General features: G+C 35.3%; 1 protein-coding gene across 2 annotated transcripts in view; it reads right to left on the bottom strand.

The window, feature by feature from the left end:
• The window catches only part of RORB (RAR related orphan receptor B), a 183,225-nt gene that overhangs the window by 41,121 nt on the left and 121,200 nt on the right, over positions 1 to 20,904 (bottom strand). For both annotated transcript variants that reach the window (XM_019736709.2, XM_074330568.1), the window contains 2 exons: positions 8,745 to 8,830; positions 4,459 to 4,600 (listed from right to left, as the gene is read on the bottom strand). In XM_019736709.2, the coding sequence (XP_019592268.1) occupies positions 4,459 to 4,600; positions 8,745 to 8,830 (228 nt within the window). The remainder of the gene's footprint in view (positions 1 to 4,458; positions 4,601 to 8,744; positions 8,831 to 20,904) is intronic.

Genomic DNA, 20,904 nt, shown 5'->3' with positions numbered 1-20,904 from the left:
GAAATATTTTCAAAGAAACAACTGAAAGCCCCACTACTTTTGGAATTATCAGGCTTCATTCTAAATCTAGGACATTATTGACAATTACTCTAATATTATTTTAGAATAAATTTTCTATTCGTTTCAGAAACACTGATAAGCCAGTGTTTCAGTTTTATGCCCCTTCCTATAATTAAACTGGTGACACATTTGGGGAAAAAAATGTAAAAAAAAAAATGTCAAAAAAAAGCCAAAAACAGAAAAAACAGACCTATTGATCTTTCCTGACATATAAATAATTCACTATTTGTAAATGCATACATTTGTTGTATTCATAGGCCTATTTCAACAAAGGCTGTATTACTATTATACTTTCAAATACTACCATTCTTCTTACCACTACCCGTTAATCAGAATGGCACATATTTTAAGTGTTTGCCCCTCTCAAACTTGAATTATTCTGTTAATGAGATTCACTTGAGTATAGAGGCAGCCTCTTGTTAAACTGCTAGCTCTCAAAGAAACTAGCACAATTCTGTATACATTGCAAATGCTTTATAAATATTCAGTAATGATGGTACTTGCTCTTGATAAGCTCTTACCCCTCATTTTGATCCCACAGTAGCAAAGAACAATTTTACGCAAAATATTGGAAATCTTTTCATATTTATTTGGATTGCAGGATTCTAAATGGAATGGAAGATTTTGGAGTAACTTTTATAGTTAAAAGATAAACTATAAAACAAAGTCATTGCTTCTTCAGAGTTCTACTTATTACCACATGACAACTAGACACATGTTTTTGGTTTCAAGAGAACCAAATTGTAAAACTATCTTCTATAACTTTCCATAGTCATTTTGGAAATTATTTTATCTTACAATCTTTGGTTGTAAAGTTCTCTATGTTTATATCTCCTGCTTACCAAGAAACTGGTCTTAATTTAACTCTTTTAAATTTCAAGGATATGCCTTTTTTATAGGGCTCTAAGCTTTCTAGAAAAAAATCTGATTCAATCTACTCAACCCCATTCATAATTTAAAAACATTCTCTCTCGTCCCCCTCACTTCTTCTCCAATAGAACTTCCTATGATGATAGAATGTTCTCTGTGCTTCCTAATATGATAGCCACAAACCACATGTGGTTGTTGAGCAGTTAAAATACAGCGAGTGTGACTGAAAAATTGAATTTTAAATTTTCTGTAACTTTATAATTAATTTAAATTTCAGTTTAAGTAGTGACACTTGGATACCATATTGGACAATGCATTCTGGATATGAAGAAGCTTACTTAATATGAAAACTGTCCTCTTCGGGCAGCTTCCATTTTTCCATAGAGGCATGTGATTAGAAGAACATATACTTGATTATTGCAAGGTGAGCATCATGTTTGCTCTTTGGAGCCCAATATCTTCCTACTGGTGCCAAACATTTTTCTGGCTTTTTGCTGGTTTTTAGTAGTATAATTGGAAATAATTTACATTGACTATTCCTGCAACTAACATTTTTGAAGGGTCCAGATAAAAAGAAAAAAATAAATAAGATGGTAGAGAAGATTCACTGGACATATACATGGTATCAATTCACACCCACATATACATGCATACCCTCACCTTATTATATACACAAACACGTGCATGTATTCCAAGTGGATTTAATCTTTGGTTCTTTGTCTAAGCTAAATTTGAACAAATTTGTTATTGCTGAGTTTTCTATTTATATGTGTGTCATGGCTAATAAACCACCATAAAAGCAGAAATTCAGGAGAGAATGACAGTCCAGCAATTCCAACAGTTATAACGAACCATCTACTAGTAGCCATGTGGTTTCAGTGACCAGTTATGGTGAAGTAAATATTCTTGGACCCAGGCATAATTGACAAAAAGCAAATGCAAATATCAAAATGAAGATGCCACTTTAGGTCTGGGGGAAGGTGGATGGGATGTATGTAGAAAAAGGTTAGGTGTGAGGGCATTTTACCCTGGCTATGGATACGACTGCTAACACACTTTAAAAATATTTGTTTAACCAGTAGAATATAGTTATAATAAACTACTGGCAGGAGAAACACCACCTGTCCTTCTTGAGTTCTTACTAGACATAGCTAATCAACCAGAATTTCAGGGCTTTCCAATCCTTTAATGCTACATACTAGGCATTACTTATCAATAAGAGATAAAACCTATTCAGCTTCCCTCGTGTTAGTATGATTTATTTGGTATAAAGTACCCTTTATAATCAAGGTTTAGACCAAATTCCCTCTATATAACATAGTAAAGAAGAACTTGTTTTCTATTAGAGAGAATCTTCTTTTTTTTCTTTCTTTTGTTTTTCTGCTGGGGCCCTTTCTCATTCCCAACCACCACTCCCACCCCTGAGCATTTGTCCTCCTCATTAGTTTGACATAAGACATGCTCAGGAGGCATTTTGGAAAATGTCCCTGGCAGCCTCAGGGTTGTCTCTGAACTGAATATTAAGATGGATCATTATCTTTAATCCCCAGTATCCTTAGACACTGTATTGCTTTTACTTGCATAGAGGTTTATGTGCTGCAGTAAAGTTCTTCCCCCTTGAGAATAGATTGTGGCTCAACACCTGTCCTTTACGTCATGGGATTCAGACAATCTCCTCGATTTTGTGGGCTGATGTCACTGACTCTGCCTTGAACTATATGCTCATCCCTTGTGCATTCTGTTCACCAGCGCAGACCCACAAGATCTGCCTTTCCAAAAGAGATACTTCCTTTTATTGTAGGAAAAAATGACAGAGACAAATACTAATGACTTATTCTTTATGCACAATTATTAATGGGGCTTTTCAAATACTGTCAAGTGATATACTACCTCCATATGGTAAAAACGAGGTGTGAAATTGTTAACTCAAATTTCCATAAAATTTTACTAAATAAATCCTGAAAACCATTTAACCCCCATCCTCCACTTTCTTCACTTTAGTTATGTGGAAGTACACAGTGCTATAAATTTACCCTAGGAGTAAATTTATGTGGTTAGCAAGTGTAGAAAAAAATAAACAAACAAAAAATCAGTTGAGTAATAGAAAGGTTTTATCAGAAACTTTTAGAGAAATAGAAATTTACATCTCTGCAGCTTTAGAAGCTATCTTACCTATAAACTAAAGGGCTCAAGTTCAAATTCTTTTTATTTATTTATTTTTTGGTTAAATTTGCCTCATAGGTGTACTTTTGTGCAAGACAAGATTAGGTGGGTTGGGAATTAGAGCAAAGATAAACAAAAATTCAAGATGTAACTATTTGGAGAATAGAAGCTAAGAAGTAAGCAGTTTATGTGCTTACATATCAAGACCTATGCAGAGGTGAATTTATCAAATGACTAAAAGGCCCACATTTAATTTAATAACGCATAAAATTCCTTTTTACCAAGAGACAGTGCATGCCAATTATCCAAATTTTTAAAAATCTGGAAGTTTTTCTTTTCCTTTTTTTTTTCAGGGGGGTGCACGTGCACCCTCCATCGACATCACCTTGAACTTCATTAGAGGAACTGTGACCAGAGGCACAGAATCCAGGAGATTCACATAGAGAATAAGTACCAGGGGCATTGTCTTTGTTTCAGGCTCCACGAAAAAGAGAATTGCATGGTTCATTAAACAAACACTTAAGTTCCTGCTTTTAACCAGACCCTGAGGATATAGTGAGAATAAGACAGAAATGGCCCTAAGACTCAGGGCTGCTCACTATCTCATATAAGAGTTCTGTGGCCAATGTCAATTGGGAAATAATTCGTTTAGATGAATGCTTAAAAATGGAAGAAAAGCTAGATGAAATTCTTTGTTTACTTGTCCTTTGTCATTAATCTAAGAAGTTCAGTTGGGGACTCAAGCCACCCAGCTGGGTTGGGCATGAAGGTGGAGTACACACTTGAGTCATATTCTGAGGACACCACCTACACAACCCTTGTAAGACTTGCATGGCTGGTACAGCCTTTGGCATCATCATGACTCAGAATAGTCTACATCCTTATATGAGTAGCTGTGACCAGCCAGAGCTTCTGGGCTTCCCATAGAAACTCAGCCTCTTCCTTAGCATCTCTACCTACTAAGCCACTTGTGTACCTGTCAGACTTAACTCAGTGACCAAAAGGTCCCAGTTGCCTAGGACTGCAGTTTTAACTCTAAAAATCTCACGTGTCAGGAAACCCACCCCTCATTTGCAGGCAAACCTGGACATGTGGTCACATTTCACTATAGGCCTATGTGCCTTTCACTTAACCTAGTTAGCACAGGTTGCTCCACAAGCTACAGTAAAGTCTTTTCTTCCTATTTCATAGGCAATATGATATTTTTTATGTTCTTACTTTTCCTCTTAATGTTCTACCAGCATATACTTTTCTTTTCTTATCTCCAATTCCCTTTGTCTAGAATTCTTCCAGTGGCTTAAACAGACTCCAGCAAAGCATCCATCGGCAAACATTTATGTAGGAAATAGGAAGGCAATGCCTTACCATCTCTCGACATTCCTAGGGCAAGACACTTCTGCAGTCGGCAGTGTTGGCAACGGTTTCTGTTGGTTCTGTCAATTAAACAGTTTCTCTGCCTTGGGCAGGAATAAGAGGCATTGTTCTGCTGGCTCCTCCTAAAGAATCCCTAGAGGGGAAAAAGAGAATGGGAAGGAGATAAGAGTTAAAAACAAAAAACGGGAAAGGAAGACCATTAACATTTTTGGTTGCTACATTTTCTACAGTGAACATAACTGAGTTTTAATTTTTAAAATTCTTTGGCTATCTCCTTTCGGGTAGCTTACAGATGTTTTTACTGGGGAACATATGTACTACTTACAGAGATATGAAGGTATCATTCATTCATCCATTCATTTAATCAATGTTTACTAAAGACATTTATGAGGTGTGCTGCTCTATGCAAAGAAAAACAGAACAGAGTTCCTGTCCTAAAGAGCAGAGGAAAAGGAGTGGCAGAGGAAAATGTCACTGCTAAGCCAAATATGACAAAACTTGATGGGGACAATGATACAGGTTTATATCAAGTGCAGTGGAAGTAAGGAACTTAGCGTATTGGCCGCAAGAAGAGTACTGAGGAGTGCGGGCTCTTTTTCTAATTTCTAAGGTCCATTTTTAGCCATTTGAAAAAATTTGAATTTGGCCAGAATAAATCTGAAAGGTTGTTTTTTAAACCAGTGATGTACCTTATAATCAACCACATCTTTGAATAAAACAATATGGTATATGAACCGTTCTATAAAAAATGAGCTGTAAGTAAAAGCTAAACTAATGCTCTCTGTTTGGCCTTAGACTAAAGTGATGTAGGAGGTTTTCATGTAAATAAGTTTGGGTCCTGCTACTAAATGACCTGCCATGGACCTCACATTACCTTTCTGAGTAAACCCACAGCTGAGAATTTTTTAAATTTTTTGGATACCACTCACCTTAGTTATCTTACAGAAAACTCTACTGGGAAAAATGAACATTTTCTCAAGAGATATGAAAGTATCATTTACCCATTAATTCACGTACTTAATCAGTTTCTCTAATCATTCTTTACTCTTGAATTGCAATACAGCAAACGCGCAAACTGCTATGAACAAAGTGGTGGTCTATAGGAGCTTTGCCAGGAGAAATTTTAGGAACAATAACCCATAGTATCACCCTTTGAAAGGGGGAAGCCTAGGAAAGTTCCAGGTGGAGAGCCCACTACCCATCTTGCTGAGAGGCCTGGGATATGTCACCTGGCTTCCGTCAAACAGCTTCTATATTTCCTCAACTGTCAACAGGAGATAGATCAGGGCTGTGACTAGGGTTGAGGCTAGCGAGGCAATCACCTTGGCCACAAAATTTAAGAGTCACCAAAAGTCTTGGTAATCAGGATAAATAATATTTTAAAACAATATGTTAAAAATCAACATTAATGCAAAAAACTCCCCAAAGTTTACATAAAGACTGGACCAAGATTGGTAATTTCCCTTTGTTTCATGCATGGTACTGTAAAGAGATCTTGGCCAACCTGTGAAAGACCTCAGAAATGGATGTGTGGCCAAGTGTCTTCTTAGAGAGAAAGAGTGCCAACTGGTTTTGTGGTTGTAAGCCCCAAGCCACTCAGCAACAAGCACTAGTTTCATCCTCACAGATCCAGATGTATTATTTATTTAACGGACCATCGGTGGCAGAATGAGATATCTGATTGTCCAGTTCAAATGATTGCATGGAGCCCCTTAAAATAAAGATTATATCTGAGCTCCCAGGGATTGAAATGATGTACTTCATGTACCATGAAAGCTGACAAAAAGCATAACCTCAGCCCTTTGATCGTGATTAAAGACGACTTGGAATTTACATTTTAAGAAAGAATTGGGTGGTTTTTAATCTTTGGGTACATAGCAGAAGAGTTGACAGAAAAGACTTTTACGAAGTCACAGCTACAACCCTAATTCAAGGCAAACTTGACATTAATCACGAGGCATTTCTTGCTTTTCTATTGCTCATTATCATAAATAAGGTTTTTGGCATGAAAAAGAGATTTCATTTCAAATTTTATTGAATGAATAGGAATTTGAATAAGTGCACAAGCTGAATTGATGTTATTTAAAATGGGTTGTTTATGTTGACTGGAAAACAGTATTATGAAAATTCAGAGGTTGATACTAAATGTGCTGACATTGACATCTTATTCTGAATGGAATTTCTTGAGTTTTCTATTTGGAGAAGAATGTAGCATATTTACAAATGTGGGTTTTTCCATGAAATAAAAAAGTGGTGTGGTATACAATTTTATTTTGACTAAAACCTCAGAGTATGCTTTAGAATAATGCATAATTTCTTTGATTGTGGATTCCTCCTTTAAACAGAAAAGATGACAGGAGCCTGAACACTTGTTCCTGACTATAGGCCTGTTGGAATATATTTCTTCAGCAGTTAAATCTTCTGGAAATTACTGCTTTTAATGTTTTACTCCTTAACATCAATATGTCCTCATATTCTGAAATCAGATATTTTCAAAATAGAGCTTATACAATGAAACACAAAGCTTCACATTGACACAAATCTGAAAAAATATTTTTTCTGTGGATACTATGACCAGAGCTTTTAAAATTTCACAATAAACCGACACAGTGGTGGAAATGCTTTCATTAGAGAGGGTTCTGATTCCAAAATTATTAGTGTTTACAAAGAAAATGATTTGTCTACCTGCACAGAGATAGTAATAGCTTATTTTAGGGGTTGGGACAAAAATTGCTGATTTGTAGTTTTGTTTTATTGTTTCTTCTGATGAGTTGAAAAAATTGAATTAAGGTGGATAACGTGCAATTCTTAATTGCAGGTCTGACGAGGAACAGAATGCAAGGCGCATCTCATGATGGTCAAACATGGATGATTGATAATCACTTCTGAAGCAGGTCTGTATGTTGATGGGTTACTTACCACCTTAATGTTATTGTCTCATCTCTGCATCCTTCCCCCGAATTTATTTTCATTATTTTTTTTTCCTTTTCTCACCTCCAGTTTCAATTCCAGGAATCATACTTCTTGAGACTTTATAAGACATTGACGGTTTTTCACATAGCACCACTATTTGACAATTAAAATACTTTTTGTTTAATATACATTTGAAAGTCTCTTAAGATTAAGGTTGGTTCTTAGAATCTATGATTGTGCTACTTCTCCTTCAATTTGCTGATCTTAAATTAATAATTTACTTTCTTGCATCTTTGATCAAAAATATAATTGTTTTTGCCAGTAACTTTGCCAGTATATCTATTTTCCTTCCCAGAGTATAGCAGCATTTTATTTATTCTGGTTACACATTGCCCTTTAAAATTAGTTGTAGACTGGTTTTTTCCCCTTGATATTTAGTCTCTCTTTCCTTTTAAGGATTCATTTAACAAATTTGCTGTTAAATTTCAAATTTCTCTTGTTTCAGACTAAGTCTATGTTAATCACTATTCCCCCACCTTCTTTGTCTGTCTGTCTGTCTATCTATCTATCTATCTATCTATCTATCTATCTATCTATCTATCTATCTGTCATCATCTATCTATTCCAGCTTTGTATTTTCAAAGCAACTTGCCCATAGGAATGAGTTTGTTTTGGAAGGATTGGTTGCATCTGTCTGGGAGGGGAACACTGGACTTAGAATGAAAAAACTGTTTCTGGTCATGCTCTCTCACTAACTAGATCAGTGACATTGGCCAAATGACATAATCTTGTTTATACCTCAGGACCTCATTGAAAAATAAGAAGGTTGGGGCAGATGATTTTTAATTAATTTAGAGGTTATGTGGTCTATTAACATTTCATGCTTCCGGTTTTTAAGATATTTTTCTGGCATGTGAGAATAAAGGATGGCCATATACATATTGCAACTATTACTTTGATTTCTTCTTTCTCAAACAGATAAATAAATATGGGCCCATTAGCTTAAAGTCTTTAGTTCTTTCATATATAGTAATAAATGCCATGGAATTTGCTGGACACAATACTGTTAAAAAGGCAAGTATCAGCATTTATATTTCTGTAAATGTGAATAATTCGGTATTTTACATAACAACCCATTTTTAAGTATCTGCTGACAAATTAGACAATAACAAAAAGGTTAAAAGACAAAGAAAGGAAAACAAACCCACCCACCCACCAAAGGAGAATTCCTGAATGTCAGCAGCAGGCACCAGAATCCCTTGGCAGGCCTTCTTTAAAAAGGTGTCACCACCTGCATAGCAAGGTACCTGGAGGCCTGGGGCAAACATGGCTGCTCTGGGCAGTGCTGTGTTTAAGTCCCATACCTTGCAGCCTTCACACGTGATGACTCCGTAGTGGATCCCGGAGGACTTATCGCCACAAATTTTGCATGGTATCACTTCAATTTGTGCTGAAAAGGGAAAACGGACATTTTGAGCTTACAGAGTTGTCTTCTTCCTTTCACCCTCCTATCTCCCTCCCCGCCAGACCTCTGTGTTGGAAGATACTGGGGGTGTGGATGTGGGGTCATCCACTACTATTTGAATGGCCTCCCTAAGCTGCTTCTAATTGAAAGGGCATTTTTGCTTTCTTTTTGTCAAACAAAATATATTTCTCAAACTAATATAACCAGGGACCAGAAATTTTCTAAACTTTTGCCTTCACTGTTTCTTTTTTCCTTTTTAAACTTGACTTTGAAATAGTGTGATGCAGAAATCCCTGGAATCTCTGTCTTTGGTATTCTTATTTTGCACTTCAAACATTAAGTCACTGACAGTTACCACATTGCCTTATTTCAGTAATATTTGAAATAAGTAAATAAAGCAAAACTGAAGGCGGCGGTGGTGACTTTATACATTACGTGCCTGAATGTTTACTTGTGAAAATGCCAATAATGAATCAGCCAGATATTTACTGAGCATACATTATGTGCCCACTAAAATGATAAAGGTTGTTGACACAAGATACAATATACTGACACCAATAAACTAATTAATAAAATATAATACATGGAGAAATCAGAGAAAAATGATAAAGTATGTGAGTACTAACTATGACTTCAGTAGGAAATAAAATCATTTCATTTGAAGTGACAGTTTGGTTGCTTTTGAAGATTGTGTAGGATTTAGTTAGGCTGAAGTGAAAGGCAAAGGGCATTTCTTCAAGCAGAATTGAATGATGGAGGTCCGGAATGAATAAAGAAGGTCTGGAATGAATGAAGGAGGTCCAGAATGAATGAAGGAGGTCTGGAATGAATGAATGAAGACCAGAATGAATAAAGGAGGTCCAGAATGAATGAAGGACGTTCAGAATGATTGTGGCTTGTGATCATTGAGAAAAGCAACCTGGCTCTAATGGAAACTTGGGCCTTATAGTTGGGTAGAGGAAGTGATAGCAGATTATGGAGCTCCTGGAATTTAGGCAGAGGAATTTTCAACTGATATCACTTGTCACAGGGAATCAAGGAAGCGAACGGGGGAAGAAATGATGAAAGTGGTGGTTTGGGTACCTTAACAAAGGTGAGTTTTGTAGGTTAACCAGAAACAAGTGGAAGACCAAAAGGCTATACCTAACCTGGTGTTAGGAGATGAACGTGTGGATTACATCAGTAGCAGGATAAATAGAGAAGAAGAGGCAAATAAAAGATAGTGCAAAAGTAGAGGTTGAGAATATAAATGACAGAAAGGACACAGAGGTAGAAACCAATGAATAATAAGGTGACTTCTAGCTTCCTAGCCTTGAGGGTAAGATTCAATAGTATGTTTGACAAAAAATGGGGATGTTGGTAAGGCAACTACTTTGTGGATTATGGTGGGGCATGGGCTTTCCATTTTACATGTGTGCAATTTGGTGTCATGTAGGCACCTGTATATAGAACCTCTTAGAATGATGATTTTGTCATCAGCATCAAGATTATAGATAAATTCATGGGATAAACTTTATTTAGAATGTAGTAGTTCCCGTGTCTCTGATAGTATTCTAAGTGTTGTTAAAATTAAACACACTACGAAGATTTGCTTTTCCAACTCCCAATTTAAAATAATTATGCAAAATATGCTTCAAATGCTTTGTATATCAATGTGCCACTTGGATGTTTTTTACAGTTTCTCACCCTTGACTACACAAAACAAATAAATGCAAGAAATACACTCTTTTTCTTATTGTTCTACATTAAAAAAGGATATTAGGTTGGTGCAAAAGTAATTGCGGTTTGGCAATTATTTTTAACATTTTACACCACAATTACTTTTGCACCAACTTAATACTTAGCTTTAGTAGCATATTAAATTTCTTGAAACTAAATATTTCATAGTAAGTTTAAGTCACCTAGTAAGTTTAATTCAATGTTATATCGTTATTTTTCATATGAGAAAACTGAGGATCCAGGTGGTTAATGATGCCCTTGAGCTGACCTGGGAGATGGCAACCAGAAATTACCCAATTTTCCTGATATTTCATTCAGTAGCCCTTTCTCTGCCATCCGCAAAGACAAAATATGAATACAAATTTGAATTCCTATATTACTGCAATAACACCAGCTGAAGAGATAATGGTGAAAATATCAGAAGAGACAAAGTCAATTAAAATACTTATTAGACTATTTTTATTTGCTTCTAGTTTTTTACCTTTCACATTACATTAGCTAGTATTTATTTTCAAGATTTGTGATACAGAAAAATGAGAGATTTGATGTTCTGTTCACTTCTGTTCTCTTGGATTCCAGTCCCTAATCTGTTAATGATTGGGGCCATGGCCATGGTAAAATCTCTGATCTTGTTTTTTTGGTTTATAAAGCTTAGCTGACAAACTTCATAGATTTATGAGGATTAAATGAGGTGTTTAGTAGAAGTGTCTTGTAAATAGCAAAGACTTACAAAATGTCAGTATTCTTCATCATCATCATTGTGAACTGCTATTACTAATACTTTCGGACAAGAAATAGGATAAACCACATTACTATTTTTTTTCTTAAAAATCTTATCATTTATAAAAACCAAACGAAGTTATTTGTACTGTTTTCTTTTTGTTTCATTTTTTTGATAACCTTTCAAACGGTGGACTCTTTACAATGATTACAAAATTGACTAAAAATCCCAGGTATCCATTGTACAGTTTTTAGGCTTATATGATATTAAGTCAGAGGGGCTCTTTGCATAAATTACTCCCCAGGGAGTAACTTACACATGGGGAGAATCTGCTTCAATAAGTTCTTAATTATAAAATGATCTAACTCTAAAGGAAATGAAAATAGAGGTAATTTGCCCCCTGGGATGTGAGAAGATGTTTTTGAAAGCCACAAAGGTTATCTAACACAACTTCAGAAATACAAATGGGCTAAGAAATGATTCCATACAGCATCTGCATATTTATACATATTTATAATCCTAGCTCAACATGTAATCCTGAAGAACCATAAACACTTTAACAGTATTTTTAAAGAGAAAGAAGACACTTATAAGGGTACATGTGTGTTGCTGTGTGTGGGAAGGGATGATCGATTTAGAAAACCTATGACCATTTTTACTTATGGCAGAATAGATCATCTGAGGTTTATTATAGGTGAAGATAAACTTAAATCATGTAAAGTACTAATCCTTTTCCTTTTCTCTCATTTAAAATAAACTACTTCTGAAATACAAGTTCATACTTCATACTATGTATTTTCTAACGCACATCTTCAAGACAGAGTACGAGTATTTCAGACACGGATTAGGACAACAGGTCACCTGATTGTTCCAACAGTTGCCATTTCTAAATAGCATTACACCAGCCATAGCCTCCCATGAAATTGCCTTGAGTGAATACAGATCTGGTGACATGCTACCGATAGTGGTTTCAAACTGAACATCTAGGGAAGATTTGGTGACTTGGATCTCACCAACTATTACTATGATGGTGTGATAAGGAAACTGAAGAGGGAGTTCAACTTTCATACCTTTGCTTCACTTGGGGATTAATTAACAAATACCATTCTCTGAGAGACAAATGTAGAGGAGCTGAAATGCCCTGAGAGATGGCTCGTATGCTCATTTTTCTGTTTTTCCATTTCTTTTATCTTCCTCTCACTTATATTGATCTATTGGTAATTCTTTGTGGAGACTCTAGTTAAAATGTTGTTTACCAATTAAATTTTTTGTTTATAAAACAATCAGATGCAATTTTTCTTGAAATGATATTCTTATAATGTCAAAAAAAGTCATGAAAAATTTTAAATAATTTGATGTTTTATGTTATATTAGAACAATTTATGAAGTATAGTTAACGTAATATGCCGTGATTTGGCAGGCAGATCCTATTCAACAATTATGGAGTAGTCAAAATTTGTCTCTTTTTTGAAGATGGTAGTTCTCTCCCCTCCAGTGCCTCCTGAAGGCCCTTCCTTGCTTAGGCTCCTTACCACAACACCACACAAAATCACCATGTATTCAATTCTTCCTACTAATCAAAACGTACACATCTTTTGTTCTGCTCTCTCAGAATCCCCTGCTGGTAAAGGCAGGTGTTAACTTAGATGAACTAATCCACGCTAAGGAGTTAACTAGAAAATGTATCACTTTGACCCATCAAAATATCTTAACTCTTAAAAGCATCCATCAGGAGTGGTAGTAATAATAGGCTATTCAGGTACTTTCTGGTTGGAGGAAACATTTTTACTCTGTGTGCTCTTGTGACTCAATTCCATCTCTTAAAACTCCACCTGGCCATTTTATATTCTGGGTATTTTGAGTCCATTGACGACAGGATCCAGGTCTCTTTTTTCATATTTTCTATGGAGCCCAAAATAGAATTTTTATAACATCTTAAAGCAGTGGTACTAAATTTCTTTCTCTTTCAGTACAATCAAGAGATTTGACATACTCCGTTTTATAAAAGAGACTTTAAGCAATACTGATTTTCCATATATGGGGTGAGGAGAAGAAATCAGAATCTTGAGATTAGGGTAGATGTATATTTGGGTATAGCCCCCCCACCCCACGTGATTAGGCCCCATTGAGGATTAAATGAATCACATTATTAAGTAGGAATTCTCTGTAGCATATAAACCATCTGTAAAATCAATAAAACCTAATCCTTTTCCTAGAATCTGAAAATATTAAGGAGTGCCCAGTAATTTCCTGACTCTTGGTTTGGGGCTATACTTGTGGTATCTTTTGTTTTCTGCCCTCACCTCCTTTTTTCCTTAAGGGAAATAAGCAACTACTCAGTCTACAATAACTCCCATTCCTGGACACTGGGTTTGCCTCTCAGTTTCAGTTTCCCAGAATCTTCCATTTACACTAAAAGTGAGCAGTGCAGGAAAAACTCTTAATGTCTGAGTAAAACACAGTTTGCACTTATAAAAACTTCCAATAAAGATGACTATTTTGGTTAAAATCCTTTCAAAGATGGTTTCAGTAGCTCAAATTGCATCTCATCTACTTAAATTGCATCCCATCTATTATTTGCAGCAAATCCAAGTTAAAAATCACTGTTTGTACTCTGTCCCTCTCTAACTGGCAGATTGACATGTGTCTACCTCTCTTAGGTATAAAATCTTCCGATGTCACATAACCACAAATCCAAAGGATGAAGCAAATATTTCTAAGATCTGGTTCCATAGTAACACTGATTTGTCAGAAAATAACTCCCAAATTGGGGTGGGATGGAAGTGTGGAAAAAATGAGACCCTCAAAAAAAAAAGTAAGTCTTTGAGATTTCGCCCTTATATCATGCTATATAGCGAGTCTAAAAGATTCCTGATGTTGGATCAGGTTTGTGTTCATGTATAGCTCATCAGGGCACACAGCATCGTAATCCCAGCTTCCTGCTTAAATCCCAAATACAGTGCATGAAAGTCAGTGCACTCTAATTCCTACTATAATGCACCACACCCATCAGCATTTGAGGTCTCTCTTTCTTCCCAAACTCTCTGCTGTAATATTCTGGGTGGTGGTTTGTGTGAGCCCTCTGTTTCATTCAGTTGATAGACAGCATCTGAATGACCTAAAGGTAACTAATATCCTGAACTATATATCATTAGAAGCTAGACTTAAAAAAAAAAATTTTACTATCATATATTAGTGGCAAAGGATGATTTTTTTTAAAGGCACGATTGGTAGGATTATCATGAAGGCAGTTGATTTATCTTTTACATAGGATCATTTACCTCTGAAGTATTGCTTGTCTACTCTAACTCCTCAGAAGATTGAAATAACAGAGAATGTAATCAACAAACAACAATGAGAGTGATTAGTATTATCATTAGTAGCAATTACTGATAATAAGTTGAATATCCCCCTTGGAAACAAATCACTTTCATAAATCATAGTGGTTTTAAACTCATAATTTATGAATTAATTCCCATTAAATATATTTTGTCCTGTCAAAGTTTTAACTATAATGAGATAATGTGTGTGTAGGACCTAACATCATTCAGGTTGAAAGGAGTTAATATGTACCAAGACCATCCAAAGTGTGGTCCATCCAAAGACCGGTGGCACTGGCATGACCTGGGAGCATGTTAGAAATGCAGATTATCAAGACTTATCCCAGACCAATGAAATCAGAATTTGTTGTTTAACAAGCTCCCCAGGATGGCATTCAAGGTTGAGAAGAGCTGTTCTATGATCCCAGGTAATTACAGTTGTAGCTACTCTAAGAACTGATGGAATTTTTAATTTTTCTGGCACTAGGAAAAATTAAAAACTTGACAGGATTCTGGAAAAGTAGTTTCTGCTATTGTCTTTTAGGCATTTCTCTTTTGTTCAAAAGGTGGTAGGACAATGGAAGGATTAGTTACAAAAACTCTGGTCATTAACTGACAAGGCAGAAGAAAGAGAAGCCAGTGTGTTTCCAGAAACATCTTGCCTTACTGTAATTAACACTTAGTGTACTGGGTTTCTTTTGCAGATTTAACGATTGTCAGCTGAACCTATATCTTCTTCACATTATAACACTGTGTGGCAGTGTGTCCCCCTCTTCTGTAGACTTGCTCTTGGGGTTGTGGCCATTAGCTCACTCTCTGGATACTCGGTGCGAAAAATCCATATGACCCAGCAATCTTTCTCCTGGGTACATATCCAAAAAATCTGAAAAGATATATATGCTCTGACGTTCATTGCAGCTTTATTTACAGTGGCCAAGACCTGGAAACAATCAAAGTGTCCTTCGATAGATGATTGGATAAAGAAGATATAGTATATATACACAATGGGATACTATTCTGTCATAAGAAAAGATGAAATAGTACCATTTGTGACAACATGGATCGATCTGGAGATTATTATGCTAAGTAAAATAAGTCAGACAGAAAAAAAGTCGAGAACCACATGATTTCACTGATATGTGGGATATAAAACTGAAAACAACAAAGGAACAAGACAAACAAAGAAACAAAAACTCATAGACATGGACAATAGTTTAGTGGTTACCAGAGCATGGTGGAGGGGTGGTAGATGAGGGTAATGATCAAATTCATGGTGAGGGAAGGACAACTGACTCTGGATGGTGAACATACAATGTGATATATAGATGGTGTATTACAGAATTGTACACTTGAAACCTATGTAACTTTACTAACCACTGTCACCCCAATAAACTAATTAAAAAGAAAAAGAAAAATCCTCTCTTGAAAAGATTTTAAAAAATAGTTTTTCTATTTTAAGAATGGAATTGCACAAAGTTTACTTCTTTTGGTGGAGATAAGGAGATCAAACAAATTTTTTTTGAAAGAGAAATGAACCCATTTCAGCTATTCATGGTAATTCTGGAAACAAAACATCTGGGAAGCTGCCCCACCATGTGGGGGCAGATTAGTTAACACAGAATTGAGCAGTCATGATGGATACTCACTGCATTCCTATCATCTGTCATAATGCTGTCCTGAGATATGCTACTCAAAGTGTTGTTCTCTGGGTACTTGATAGAAATGCAGGTACTCAAGTCCTATCCTAGATCAACATAATCAGAATCCTCACTGTAACAATATCTCAATGATTGATATATACAATAAAATCTGAGAAATTCTGGAAAAGAGGAAGGGAAGACATCTTACAATTTAACACTCAGGGTGTCTGCTCCCAAGCCCCAACTCTCTATAAAGAGAACTTTCTATAAAAAAAGAAGACATATACTCTACTTGATAGCTATTTTTTCCAATTATTTTTTGCTTCAATTAAAAACCTTGTCTCTCACTCATCAAGGAAAAGAGAGAGAGGACCCAAATTAGTAAAATAACAGCAATTATTTGCTTCAGTTAAAAACCTTGTCTCTCACTCATCAAGAAAAAGAGAGAGAAGACCCAAATTAATAAAATCAGAAATGAAAGAGGGGAAGTGACAACAGACACCACAGAAATACAAAAAAATTTAAAGAAAATACTACGAGCAACTGCATGCCAACAAATTAGACAATCTGGAAGAAATTGATAAATTTCTAGAAGCATACAATCTTCCAAGGCTGAATCAAGAAGAAACAGAAAATCTGAACAGACCAATTACTACAATGGAATTGAACCAGTAGTCAACAAGCTCCCAACTAACAAAAGCCCTGGACCACATGGATTCACAGATGAATTTTACCAAACATTCAAAAAATAATTATCACCTATTCTCCTCAAACTATTTCAAAAAATCCAGAAGGAGGCAAGGTTCTCAAGCTCATTTTATGAGGCCGCTATCACCCCAATCCCAAAACAAGACAAAGACGTTACAAACAAAGATAATTATAGGCCAATAGCCCTAATGAACATAGACACAAAAATCCTCAACAAAATATTAGCAAACTGAATTCAGCAGTACATTGGAAAGATCCATAACCAAGCAGGACTCATTCCTGGTATGCAAGTTTGGTTCATTATCCTCAAATCAATTAACATGATACATCATATTAACAAAATGAAAACTAAAAATCATATGGTTATATCAATAGATGCAGAAAAAGCATTTGACAAAATACAGCATCCATTTATGATAAAAACTCTGAACAAAGTGGGAATTGAGGGATCATATCTCAACATAATAAAGGCCATATATGATAAACCCACAGCTAACATCATACTCAATGGAGAAAAGCTAAAACCATTCCCCTTAAGATCAGGAACAAGGCAAGATCGCCCACTTTCACCACTTTTATTCAACATAGTTCTGGAAGTTCTAGCCACAGCAATCAGACAAGAAAAAGAAATAAAAGGCATCCAAATTAGAAAGGAGGAAGTAAAATTATCATTATATGCAGATGACATGACACTATATATAGACAACCCCAAAGGCTCCACCAAAAATTTATTAGAGCTGATAAATGAATTTAGTAAAGTAGCAGGATACAAAATAAACATTAAAAAATCAGTTGCTTTTGTATACACCAATAGCAAACTATTAGAAGGAGAAATTAAGAAAACAATCCCATTTACAATTGCTTCAAATACAGTAAAATACTTAGGAATAAATTTAACCAAGGAAGTAAAAGACCTGTACTCAGAAAATTATAACACATTGAAGAGAGAAATTAAAGAAGATACAAATAAATAGAAACATATACCATGCTCATGGATAGGAAGAATTAATATAGTTAAAATGTCCATACTACCTAAGACAATATATAGATTCAACGCAATCCCTTTCAAATTACCAATGACATTTTTTTAACAGAACTAGGACATATAATCCTAAAATTTATATGGAACTATAAAAAATCCTCGAATAGCCATGGCAATCTTGAGAAATAAGAACAAAGTGGGAGGTATCACGCTACCTGACATTAACTCATACTACAAACATTTGTTTTAGGCCACAGATGTGTGCAAAACCAAGTTTCTATCTTCAAAATGAATCCAGTGATTGTACAGCCCCCACACAGTTTAAGTAATCTGAACACAGGGCAGGCTGAAATGAGCACAAAATGAACCTGGAAGAGGAAGACACTGACTTCAACTGGAGGAAACAGGGAAGGTTTGGTGAATGAGGTGGATTTACTCTCTAGTAAATTTCTAGGGAGACGGCAAACTCGAAATTTTTGACTAAAGATCGAAAAAGGAAAATCCAGTTATAAGAGTAAAATTCCAGATTAGGCATTTAAGCTTATTTTGGAGACCTAGTTAATGGGATTAAGTGAAAAGTAAATAGTGACAGAATGATTTTAGAATGATCAAACAACCATGCTTTTATCTAGTCACATGTTAGGTTGAACCATATGGAATTGCCACTTATTTCTGTCAGAAAATAGTCAATATTGGCAATTTCATATAGTTCAACCTGGATCGTTCACTGTGTTCTAAAATACGATTCCTATACTAGATTCTTTTCAAGAATACTTGAAAAGACCAACTCACAGGGACATGCTTGATAAATATAAAAATAAAGCCATTAAATTATATATTTGAAGGGAGACAATTCAAAAGTTGGAACATGATTACTAAATTAAAAAAACACAAACATACCCAGAAAACCCCAAGTAACTAAAGTTTGGAGTGAAAAGCACACAATACTATTATACTTCTCATTCTCTTCATTAATAGAAGTGGTAGAGACCATCCCTGAAGTTCTTAGCACTTGTTCAGAGAGTTTGAAAATAATAAAAACATGTCTCTTTCTGCTTGGTGACCAAGAAAGACTAATTCTCTTAAAGTGTGTTAAAAAAGAGACAAGTCACAACTACAGGGGAAAGGACGAGGATATATTCTAAAATACAGTGATCAGAATCTAATTTCAATGCCTTTGTTCTTGAAAAGAGAAACCTTGTAAAATAAAAGTAGCATCGTTATCTTCTCCTAAGATATCTGGGTGGATTTATTTCCCCCATGAGGACCATCTTCAGATGAGATCCGAATGTTAGTACCATATTAACATTTTTTCTTCCTAATGTAATAATAACTTTATTTAACTGACTCATAACAGCTTATAATTTGCTTGAATGGCCAAGAACTAAACAGTAATATTGTCACTCTGTCATATTTAAAAACACTTCTGTATTTTAATATGCCCTTAGCAAATTATTTGAGGCAGCAAATAATTATATAAACAAACTTCAAAACATGGGTGAGATATTTACACTTGTTTTGTGTGTATCAGAGAGAGAGAGAGAGAGAGAGAGAGAGAGAGAGAGAAATGGAAAAAGAACAATCAGTACCAGTATCCCCAAAGAGTCCTTTGCCATCAGAGGGTTGACTTAGGGAAAAAATTGTATGAATAGGCACTTAAACATGACATTAGGGAATTTGCACTTATGGGAGAACACCTTGGACATATAATGATACCAGTGATAACTGTATAAGAACTCAGATTTTAGGAACTCATTTTTTGCATTTTATACAAGAGCTTTGATTTTGTCTTTAACATAAGCAATGCTATAATAGCAAAATATGTCCCAAGTTTCTGTATTAAGAATTACATTATTATATCATCTATGTTCTAGCAAATTGCAATTCATCCACCATTGCCTCAGCATTGAATCTTGAAATAAAAAGAAACTATAGGATTACAGAGACAAACTTAATTTTTACTTCATCTCTAGAGACATAAATGAGTTCAGAGGCTGTGAAAAGGCATGTTTGGGTTTAATTCATCTTTACATAGATGACTTTTTTCAAAGAAGGGGACACATAGAATTTAGAGGAAGGTATTCTCATCAGCATGCAGCACCAGAAATTATTTAGGGGTAAAGTGCCCTTTAGGATGTCACTCTAGAAGCTCTCTTTATAATTTCACCCTATGATAAATGTCACAAATACCCTCTATCCATGTAGGCAAAAGCATAGACACCCAACAAATGTAGAATTAGTGCATGGCTTCTCTGAAGACTGCAGTACCTGTTCTGCTGAGACTGTACACTTTCCCTAAAGAGATTACCAGCATAATCCTAGATATTATAGGACCCGAGCTATCTTATTTTTGAGCTCATCAGATCCAGCATGTTGCATGTAATCTTTAACAGCTTTATTCAGCGTTTATGTAAGCTAGTGAAGGAGTTGTACGGACACGATGACAAAGTAGTAAGAATAGAGACTGAGATTTTCAAATTCCATTTTAACAAGTCCTCCTTTTGAATTTTTTCTTGTACAAGCAGAAAACTCGTGATCATTATTTGATAGTTTACAATTACATTTGCTTGGAGATATTTATGGTTGTCTCAGTTGTTAGCTGTATCTCTTACACATTAATTTCTACCAAGGGAATTTTGATGCTACCAGGTGGACTGAATTGTAGGAGAAAAAGGTTTTTTGTTTTTGACATTTCTTTAGAGGCTTGAATTACTTCTAAATTAGCAGAGATACTTATTATTGGTGGAAAATAACAATAGAGGAGAATAATAGAAGAAAAAGACTGGTGAAAACCAGAAATTGCTAAGCATGGCACCAAGTGTTCTACTGTAGTAACTTAAAATAAAAGCTGCAGCTTTAATTTAGGATATTCCTTTTAATTCCACTAAAATTTAAGAGGAAAGTAAAATATCTGCTTTTCTTTGCAAAATGTAAAGACACACTTATTCATGCAGTTCATTTAGAAAATT

This window comes from Rhinolophus sinicus, linkage group LG04 (assembly GCF_036562045.2).
Source record: "Rhinolophus sinicus isolate RSC01 linkage group LG04, ASM3656204v1, whole genome shotgun sequence".
In the NCBI taxonomy this organism is placed as follows: Eukaryota; Metazoa; Chordata; class Mammalia; order Chiroptera; family Rhinolophidae; genus Rhinolophus; species Rhinolophus sinicus.
The sequence above is the reverse complement of the archived record's forward strand: the minus strand, read 5'-3'. Positions and strand labels throughout refer to the sequence as shown.